The sequence below is a fragment of the Cladosporium halotolerans genome (assembly GCF_011745625.1).
Source record: "Cladosporium halotolerans strain TM138-S3 chromosome Unknown Sca33, whole genome shotgun sequence".
Lineage (NCBI taxonomy): Eukaryota > Fungi > Ascomycota > Dothideomycetes > Cladosporiales > Cladosporiaceae > Cladosporium > Cladosporium halotolerans.
Window position 1 is genome coordinate 110,986 of NW_027191484.1, and position 10,346 is coordinate 121,331.

The window sequence follows — 10,346 nt, forward strand, 5'->3', positions numbered from 1 at the left end:
GTGCGTCTTTCGCAGGGCTGTTGATACGAATGTGCTGCACCGCACTCAATCCAAAGGATCTTGGGCAGATCGATTGTAAGTTATGCATGACGGGCGACTTCTCACAAAAGATGATGCATGATGTTCAAGACTGCAGTAACCGACCAACCGTCAAACTGCTCAAGGTGTCATGACTGCAGATCGATGTTTCTGGAGTCGCTGAGCGATGGAGGCGATTCCATACTATCCAAGCTTGCTCCTCGACTGCTCTTTCATCTCCTTCACCATCCTCCGCGCTTCCGCCTCTGGGTCCGTAGTCTTTGTATCGAAGGAAGCGACAGCGAGCTGAGCATGTGTGTCGCGACCAATTTTGGCCACGAATTTCTTCAGAGCCGTGCTTCGGCTGCGAATAGACTTGGAGAACGAAGTTCTGTTTGTCGCCTATCCTCTCACCAGCATCGACACGTAATTGAGCGTTTACATCCTCGCGTATGTGCAAAGGGGCGACTCGACGCCCTGGCGTGAACGTCTTGGTTGTCGCAGCCTTTGCAAGGCTACCTGGAGTCGGCGTATTGGAGAGACGGCTTCGATGGCTTCGAACGTTTTTGGAATTCCGTGATATGGGTTAATCTCGCACTTCGGTATCAATGTACCATGGAGAGTGGAGCAAACGTCGGAGCAACGACCGAGATCACCACATCTGATGCAAATCGGCGCCATCGGAGGGCGTTTCAGAACAGGAGGCCTTGAGCTCGATGTTGTTCATTCCCAGTCCCGAAATACGGTACGTCTAATAAGTAAGCGGCTACGCGCTTAGAAGCTGCTGCGTCCCGCCTCTTGACTATCTTTCCATGATTCGTCTACGCTATCAATTTTGCGCTATGTCAAGATTTGACGATCTATCATGTTTCAGGCGCAGGGTTGAAGAATACATTGTCTCGTTAGATGTTCCAACACATGCAAAGGAAAGCTCACTCGGTAAGAACAGCGCGCCCCGGTAAGATTCCCGTTCCCTCTAGGTTTCTCGTATTCACCTTGACTTAATCTACAGCCATGTTTTTATCCGGAACAGTCTCCTACGGTGTAGTTGTGGCCTTGTGTTGCCATATAACGCATGGAGACGTAGATTGCCCACTTCTTCGGGACACCAGAACTGCCAACGAAGACGCATTTTTCAAATCCGAAGCGACGCTCAAATGCAATTAGACTCTTCCCTGTAAGACTCATGAACCTGACGCTGACTCTGCTCTTACAGAATGAGTAACGTTGAACCGCGTTGTGCCCTGCGTCAAGGTCAAACATATGGGCATGCTATGCAAGGCAGCAAAGATGACAAAAGACTCGCATAAGGAATACGTAAGGCATGGCCGTCTCCGACCATCAACTCCTTCAGTAAGACGCCCAGTCAGCATCAGGCCACCTCAAGTACTTCACTCGCCAAAATGAAGATCTCCGAGATACTCTGTTCAAGCGCACCAGATTAGGGTTGGACATCGACCCAGACGGGAGCAGATCTCGTACGGTCTCAGCTACTAGAATGAGATACATGCTCTTCGAGTACGCAGATAAGAGTCTCGCAACGGTAACATTGGAGACTGCAATGCCGATAGAGATCCACTTTTCGACACCTTGCAACCTCGAGATAACCCAGCGTTACAACAGAAGACCGTCGCAATGAACAAATGATAAGAAGTCACGTGCACCCCGCATTCATCCAAGGCGTCGATCACGGCTGTCAGCCCAACAAGAGTTTGCACATTGCCTGCAAGAAGGCTCTCGTTTTCTGCAATCGTGTGATTCCTTCTCCACGTAAAGGTTGTGGGATTCTGAGACGGGTTCAGGGACTTCAGGTTGGATGTTGATGGTTCGGCGAAGTATACTGGATAGCATGACTTCCGAAAGAGTGTACAGTCTGTTCCGCGTAAAGACAATAGACGAACACTACCGGACGATCGGCTGTGTGCTGGGTTCGAAGAGGATGATCAACAACGAAAGCAGCCATGACGGTTTCCCCGGCGCCGGGGATACCAGGATAGACCGTAGTCGAATCCTTCAGGCGCATCCATGTTTGAAAATGATAAGGGCTTCATTCTATCATCAGTTCTGCTGCAGCAATGATGTCAGAAGCCCCGTGCACTGATGTTGCGTTGCGATGGTATTAGGCGTCCAGTGCATTGGCCTTCCCACAAGACCCCTCAGGCTCGCCGCGGATATGCCTCAAATTGTTCCCACCCCGCACACTTGGACGGCCGCGTCCAAAACTCGCTAAGTGACGTACGAATATCTGGGAACTCTGTCGAAGCTTCGACGGCCGTGAGCTACGCTGCGCTCTCGCCGGCGATTCCAAGGGGTTTTCCTTGAGCGAAGGGTAAACAAAGTCTGCAGATGGAGCAGAGGACACAAGTCAAGTGGCACTTAAGTGCAAAGTTCATGGGCGGGTGCAAGGCAATGCAGCCGAAATCTACCACTAAAACGTATCACGCGAAATCCAAGCTCCGGTGCGCAATGTTAGGATGTGAAGGCGGTTCGCACGGTCGGATCCTCTGAGACTTCTTGGTAGTCTTGCCATGACAATCAATCTCCTTGCAGACCGTAGCAGTGGCGGTTCCTTGAATATCTTTAAGTTTCCTGTAGAGCGTCCAGCAACAACACGACTATCTGCGAATAACGTGCCGCTGTTGCATCTTCGTGCTGCAACCGAGTCTTGCATCTTTCAAGCAATGCTGCAGCGTCGTTTCCTGTGTAGTGGCAACTTGTCGGTAAAGGTATACTCCCGACCAACGCGGCGGCTTGGACAGCATTCCCGTGCTTGCCACCGTTGATGTTTGCATCAGCGCCATGCTCGAGGAGATCTCGGACCATGGCCACCTGTCCCTCAACGCAAGCAATTTGTAAAGCGGTATGGTAGGGCCCTGCGACTTGATTCACATTGGCGCCGTGTTTGATAAGCGCAGAAAGAATACGACGGTCACCATAAGCCGCAGCTAGTTGTAGAGGTGTGCCGAAGGACGAAGACTCCGTGTCGGCCGCCGCACCGCATTGCAAGAGGCGCTCGACAATGGCCTCGTTGCCACCAAGGATGGCAGCTTGCAAAGGAGTTTCGAACGGACCTCCGACGCAATTAACGTTGGCACCTCGCGTGATGAGCATATCCACCATGGTCGGACGGCCCTCCTCAGAAGCGGCCAGAAGTGCAAAGCTTAGGCACTCGACATCTCGTTGATCATATCTTTCATGATACAACATGTGTTGGAACCCGTCATCCTCGACTTGGGCAACCGAGGAGGCTAGAGCGCATTGTTCCTCATGTGCGTGCTGGCAAGCGATGGCATTGGTGGTGCTTCGATTCAATCGAGGGCGGCGTGCAAAGTTCGTACTCCCCATACGGTCGTTTGGCGTCGGAGATCGGTTCATGTGAAGAGAGATGGTGACACAGCTTGCAGCGCGGATGACCCAGCCAGTCGAGCTAGTGTGGGCTTCAGGTCGTGGATTCGGAGTGCACCAACTCGTGCAAGGTGCGAGCTTCAAGAGCCTGTGACGCCAGACCCGCCCGAGCAGCCTCCCGCAGATGCCAAGCGCCTCGTTGTGTGGGATCGACGCGTCTAGAATGGCCACGATTCGAGAATGGAGGGCGGGGTGAGTGTAGTGCCAACTTTTTGAAAGCAGGAGCCCTGCGATACAAGACCTGATGCAAAGTCGCAAGGAACTCAGAATCCATGTTTCAAGAAGCAGGAATAAGCCGCCGGTTCCAGGAAAGCTGGCACGTTGGGCACAAGGGACTGTCCAATTGCATGAGGAGTACGTCGTCCAAATCCCCTATTCTCATCGTCGTCGACAGTATCAGGATCCCAGCGTGTTGCGACTGTGGTGTGAAAGCTCCCAAAGACTCAAGTCCTGGCTACCGCTTGCAGGAAAGGTGACGCTATTCTTTCGTTATTGCATTCGTGAATATGAAATTCAAGTATCAGGATAGAAGATGGAATGTGAAGACCAGGATAGCACTTAGAGGAGATTTTCCTATATGGGGAGCGTAGGTTGGCAACTGCCTGATTTAACTAATCGTGAATCCTTGCATCACGGCCAATCAAAAATCGGGACTACCTCACTCCTGGCATCTGTATATCAACGATACGGAATCTCTCCTGATAAACCATCACATATGCTCAGTGCATGTTTAGTTACCAGGATGCGAGTGCGAATAAAATGTATCTCAGGACTTATGGTGTTGTAAAAATAGGATGCAAGCTTCCCAAGTCTGCCATTCCTTACGCCTAGGTCCTCGTTTTTCGGTTCGCAACCCTTGTTTAAGCTTGATATGCAGGTAGAGCACCTTGTCAGAAGTTGCAGTCCTGGTTATACGGTCATAGTCTCGATGTGTCAACATGGATTAACAGACCAAATTCCGCTATTCGGGATGTAGGAATTTGGCCGGGCGAGCGCCGCTTGTATGGTTTCTCCGGGAGGCCGCAATTCTGGAATTTACGGACGGGATGGATTCCGCGCTACCTTCCCTACCAGCTTTCTGCCGAGTAGACGTCCCCATGGCTTCTCAGAACCGCTGATGAGAAGCCTACGCGCTCTCGAAGCGCCAGAGCACACGACATTACCCTGTTCGTGATCTCTGAGACTTCCGGCATGTTGAACGCACTGTCTCGGACGTGTAGCAGAACCAATGATGGGGCTACAGGTTCAACGAAGACATTCATTGGCCACCCTCTAACTTGCCCTCTCTTCTGGTCCTGCTGTCGCAGACCCCGCATTGAGGGGCTCGAGCTTCTTCTAGATTGCCTCGGTGAGCGGTGTTGGCTAGGTTCAATAAAGTCTTTAGTCACGACATTTCGTAGATCTCTTCCTACTATGTCCGCCGCAGAGTGGTTGATGGAAAGTCACGATCAGCCCCGATTCGGGTGATCACTGACACCACATGACCATCCACCAGGCGACCAACATTATGATGAAGCTGGCTTACTACTGTACGCCCAAGCTGTAATTAGTTTGTAGGTCCTCAGCCTGGTTGAATGTCGGTCTCGCGGTCCAAATCTGGCCCTTTGCTCAGGAAATTCTTTCCAACTCAGTCTCTTAAATGCTCTTCATCACCCGCCCCAACGACGGATGGGCAAAGTCTATAATGAAGCGTCCAGCTCAGCTCTCAGCTTCGATTACTTGATTGAACAATTTCATCACAGCACATGATCTTAAATTAACACCAGTCGTCGTAGATCATAACAGCGCAGCCAGCAGATCTTTCCACTGATCTGCTAACGTGACTCCGGTTTTCTCGAGAATTTAGATGCCCGATCATTCACAAGCCGACGCACGCAGCAGTCAGTCGAGGATTCGCAACCGAAGAATCCTCGACTTAAAGCTCGTTAGAGCGCTCGAGAACCATGGTATGTCATGTTTGGCGTAAATTTCTGCTTTGACACATGACCAGCTGCAATAATCCGCCGAAGAACATAGCCTCCCAGGTCTTGGGCTTGAATCAGTTCTTATAGGAACCGGCAGTCACGCAAACTAATGGTCACAAGCAATCGAGAGTCACAAAATCTCACCACAGGCCTACCCCGAAATTGGGCACCGCAAAAGGAGAGATGCCCGCTCGAAGCCAATTGACCTCACCTGCAGGTAATCTCACGTGATGGAATAACGAAAACACGTACTAAAAATACAGCAGCAATGCCGATGTACGAAATGGAAGATCTTGCGGACTCGTTTGCTCTTCTTTGGCCAGCAGAAGATCCAGGAAACTCGAGGACAGTCATGAGAGACACGGCTATGACTGCTATTGATAGCTTCTATGCCTTTGATATGACAAGAAGGACGAGGACTATAGGGATTATGCTTGTCGAATCGACCGGCCAAATGCATGCAGCTGTGAGCGGGTGGCTGACCCAGATGTACAACGTCGCCACTTTCCCTCAGGTACCCCAAGCGGACGCCTTGGGTAACGTCGTTCGATTGGCTGATCTCATTGGGCACCAACTTGAAGCCTCCTACCGTGACCGAGGAGAAACTGGCCGTTATAACGCCTGCCACTGCGAGAAACAGCTCGTTGCTAAACATTTCTTTGGCGAGCCTCTCGGCAAAATAATAGATATTGTGATCAGTAGAGAGCCCTGCGGAGATTGTTGGAACTTCATGGCACGGCTGGAGCTCGTTCTTGGGCTACATGTCAACATCTACGTCAATGGCGAGCTTTCATTCCATGGAAGGGACGATGCTCTCTTGCGTGAGTGGCTGGCAATCTTTGGGGAAGTGCTGCAAGTGTAACGCATCGAAGAGAAGCGTTAGTTCTAGTTGCTCAGAATTTACGTTTGCATCAGAGTTGAGGAAAGCTTTTGAGCAAAGTCACTCACTGTAATTATCAAACAGTGAAAAGCTCACCATTACCGTAAGAATGGGAGGAACGAATATTTGAGGACTTTGGAATATGCCTGGGGTGGGCGGTAGTAGCTCTTGATCATGTCGAGAGTTGTTTGACCCATCCTCGGAGTCGCCCGCTGGCGTCCAGCGGAGTCATGAATAGCGACAATTCTAGTATTGCTAAGTATCATCAATGCTCCAGAAGGGGTGCTCCAAAATCTGGTCAATGGTGAATCTAGCCTTGGGATCTAGATTCGTCATACCTGAGAACATGTGTAATGCTTCAGGTCCAAGTTCTGCACCCCATTGCTCGAACCTGAGTCCAGGCTCTTCCTTGACCGCCTCATCAGCTATGTCAGAAGCTCCCCGCAGTGCAGAAGACCAGTCTTCGTCGTTTACATGTATAAAGAGTGCATCCGGCACCGGTCCAAAGTATGAGAAATGTCGAGTCAATATTTCTTGTTCCGGCGTGATACCGCGGTCCTTCAGCTTTTGATAGCCGTCCAGGAGTAGGAAGTCGCCTCCTCCCATAGCGTATATTCCCTTATGGCGGGCGTTAGCAAGTTCCTAGTCTTCGCTTCGAGGTAACGTACCACGAGACCGAAGGAGTAGATGTCCGAAGCTTTAGTCACTGCTCTTCCTGTCTGCCCTTCTGGACTTCGCCACATAGCATTGCCTATCGCATATGGGGTATAGCATGAAGCTCCATTTTTTGATTTGAACACAAGATCGAAGTCGCCGAGAGCTACATCGCTGACTACTTTTTCCCCTTCTGCATCGTAGGCCCAGTTGGCCAGAACGTTGTCAGGTTTCACATCTGCAGGGTGAACAGATCAGCTTGATGAAACGCGAGACTATTTAGGGCCGAGGAAGTACCGATGTGAATCCAATCCCTACCGTGCAGCTCTTGAATTGCTTCCCCTACGTGTCGTAATATTTTCTTTCGTTCTTTTATAGACAATTCAGGGCCATCTTGGATCAGAGCGAGGAGGGTGCTCCTAAAGTAGGGGAACACTAGGACACCTTCCTCTTGGTTGCAATCAGTGTGCAATCGAAGCCGACGAGAGTCCTGAAACTCTGATGCAAACCGCATAGACAGATCATAGAACTGCCTAGGCACGCGCTTAAGGACAAAATAGTCATTGCCGGATCTTCACAACTTGTATCAGTCGCCATAAAGGGCACATAAACGACCCAACATACTGGGCTTTGAAGATACTGAGCGCGTGATCCTCGCGATGTCGCTGCAGCACTTGGCCGCGCGCGTAAACGCGACCCGAGTCGCCCACTAAAGTGGATGACATCCTGACTGCTGTAAAGTGGGGTTGTGGAATAGAGAGGTGACGACGAACGATATTGTTGAATCGCATGAATGAATATTCGGCAATGTGAGTCTGTTGATGTATGTAGTTTCCCGATTGTAAGGCTGGCTCTCGCTGAATTCATTCAGCAGTCTTTCAGAAAGCCCCACGCCAAGAAAAGCGCGTGTTGCGCCTGAACTGCAGTCACTCCGCGGGATCTTCTAAGCCAATCATTTAGTCTTGGCATATCTGAATACTCGGCGTATCGCGGGAGCCGCAGCTGACATGGCTGTGAGGCCGACAAATAGTTAGTTTGACCCATTTACCAACGGCCAAGCGCGCATCTACCGTTTGAAACACGATTCTCCGAAGTCACACAATGGATGATGCGCTTTTGGCGAATCTGCATTGACGTGTCACCAAATCAGCCTCGATTCGCTCCTTGCAGTGACGAAAAACATGAGTTCTTTGCGCATGAGATCAAGTATTGGCCGGCGGGATGTTCTGTAAGCGCTAAGATAAAGTGGTTAAGGACGACTGGACTGGCAAGTGTTCCGTAAGGGGATTCGGTGAGCCATCACTAAGCGCCCACAGCTCTGGTTCGATAACTAGAGACGAGTTATAAGGCTACATGGCAGCAATCATTTCACCAACAACTTCACTCTCAATTTGTATTACAGCCATTTGCAAAGATGCCGAATAAAGTGATTAGCAGTTCTACCATCAAGACAATCTCAAACGGAGGCCGGCAGATCACTCTTCAATATGCTACGAAGACCGACACTTGGAACCGCTATAACCTCGCAGTAGACGTGCAACAGAAGTTCGCCAAAGCCATGGAGAAAGCGGAAGTTCCGGCAGGCGCGACGACAGCTATTATGGCGTGAGTCAACCTTGCCTCCTTTAGCCTTTGGCAGTGCGCACATATTATTGACTTTCTTCGTGCCAGTGAAACCGAACATCCCAGTCAGAAGGATTCTTACCCTCATTACACTACTGTCTACCAAGATGAAGATGGGCAACATATCACCACGAAGCATGTCTATCCCAAGTAGTCTGAGATTTCGGGAGTTTGGAGGACCAAGAAGCGCCTGAGGAGAATCTGAGATTTCAAAAGCATGAAGGGAGTGTATCTAGCGCATCCGCCTGTCGCTAATTTTACGATGGGCTTGAGCTGTGCTTCCGACTTGCGCAAAAGGATCCGAAGACTTTGTCCAATAGCTATTAGCCAGTTATTCAACGCTTAGCGCCAAACTTGTCGCGGAGCGAGCCGGCATGCAATCGCCACCAGTGGCCCTTTGACAGGACCCTGTAGATAACAGATCGATTGGTGGAAAAAGTGAAGCGCCATGTGCTTTGGCTGGCTGCTGGAGTCCAGCGAAGCGCCGCGGCCGCAGCACGCCATGTTTATTGCATCCGCTGAACCCCATCCTTTCACAAGCTCTACATTGGCTCACGGGCTATGACTGGTATCAGCTCAGGGTTCGTGACCAACTTAGCCAGGCTTAAGCGCCGAAGTGTGATACGTAAAGTGCTAGAAATACCTATTAATGTGTTTCCGGCTCATTAGCGGCATTCAGATGGCTTCCCAATGTCTTTCCACGCCTATTATTGGACACAGCTGGCTTATCTAGCGCTGGGTCCCGATCCTGCTAAGTTGTCCTCGAAATCATCACAAAGTACACAAGCCCATGCTCCTCGTCTGATGCTTTTGCATAGCATCCTCAGTACTTAGAGGCCAAAGATCTGCCAGTGTTTAGCGCTTGGCAAGTGCAATTTGACGAGTCTTCGTCTGGCCTTCAAACCGATCTTCACCAAGGATGGATCCAGCGAGTGCAGCCGGTCTGGCATCTTTGGCCTTTGATGGATTTGATCGTTCAGTCAAAGGTCAGCAACTCGTGAAGTAATTCAGAGCAACTAAATTGACGGATCTATAGTTCTCAAGTTCTTCTCGTCGATGGTTGACGTGCCGAAAGATTGCGAACGATGCAAGGTGCAACTCATGATCGAATACAACCGTTTACTGGCCTGGGGAGATGCGGTCGGGCTTATTGATGTGCCAGAAGGATCGCACGTCGCATATTGCCTGGGGACGAACGCTATCGAACTCTGCAACATTGTTTCCCGCATAGCTCGGCTTCTGGAAGAATTCAAAGAATTGAACAATCGCTGGAAAAGTGACTTGAACTCGCGCCAAATGGACAACATGTCACTGCGTGAGGAACATGCGAAGAAGATGGATTTGACCAAACAGGTTTCGAGCTTAGCAGCGGCTTATGAAGAAAATGAGCAGAAAAGGAAGCATGTGAGGGCCGTTCAGCGCCTGAGTGAGTGGATATCTAGGAAGGCTGATTGCACTAAAGACATCATCACCAACCCTTTGCGTGTTCGTTGGGTCATGATTGACAGGGAAGCTTTCGAAGCCTTGTTAGAGGATCTCCACAACTTGACAGAGCGGATACACGAGTTGATGGATGATTACCGTGTGAAAACAATCCACGAGACGACCGCCAAGTCTTTTCGAGAGATGGTTATTATGCGGAACGATCTCAAAGAACTCAAAAGCATGCTCGAAGCGGTGGCAAGCCTTATGAAAGTTTCGAGCACCGACCCCCACGGTGAATTCACTTCCAACGCTGATAACCATGAGACACTCCGGGACCTCCTGCGATTGAAGGAGCTCAAGTGTGCATCTAAGGAGAT

At 50.3% G+C, this 10,346-nt stretch overlaps 2 protein-coding genes across 2 annotated transcripts; one reads left to right on the plus strand and one right to left on the minus strand.

Moving 5' to 3' along the window:
* Positions 1-6,522: 6,522 nt before the first annotated feature.
* On the minus strand, positions 6,523-7,646 carry WHR41_07772 (uncharacterized protein; the record flags this gene model as incomplete). Its single annotated transcript, XM_069376376.1, has 4 exons — positions 6,523-6,885; positions 6,936-7,159; positions 7,219-7,493; positions 7,546-7,646. The coding sequence occupies 4 exons, from the start codon at positions 7,644-7,646 to the stop codon at positions 6,523-6,525; spliced, it is 963 nt and encodes a 320-aa protein (XP_069226764.1).
* A 336-nt stretch (positions 7,647-7,982) lies between these two features.
* WHR41_07773 (uncharacterized protein) lies at positions 7,983-8,974 on the plus strand. Its single transcript, XM_069376377.1, has 2 exons — positions 7,983-8,526; positions 8,593-8,974. Exons 1-2 carry the CDS (start codon positions 8,336-8,338, stop codon positions 8,696-8,698), a joined length of 297 nt encoding a protein of 98 aa, XP_069226763.1. The 5' UTR covers positions 7,983-8,335; the 3' UTR covers positions 8,699-8,974.
* The last annotated feature ends 1,372 nt before the right edge of the window (positions 8,975-10,346 follow it).

Excerpts from the sequence above, each read along its gene's own strand:
- WHR41_07773 (XM_069376377.1), top strand. The coding sequence starts at position 8,336 with ATGCCGAATAAAGTGATTAGCAGTTCTACCATCAAGACAATCTCAAAC. Across the intron at positions 8,527-8,592 it reads GCGACGACAGCTATTATGGC|TGAAACCGAACATCCCAGTC; the intron begins GTGAGTCAACCT and ends TCTTCGTGCCAG.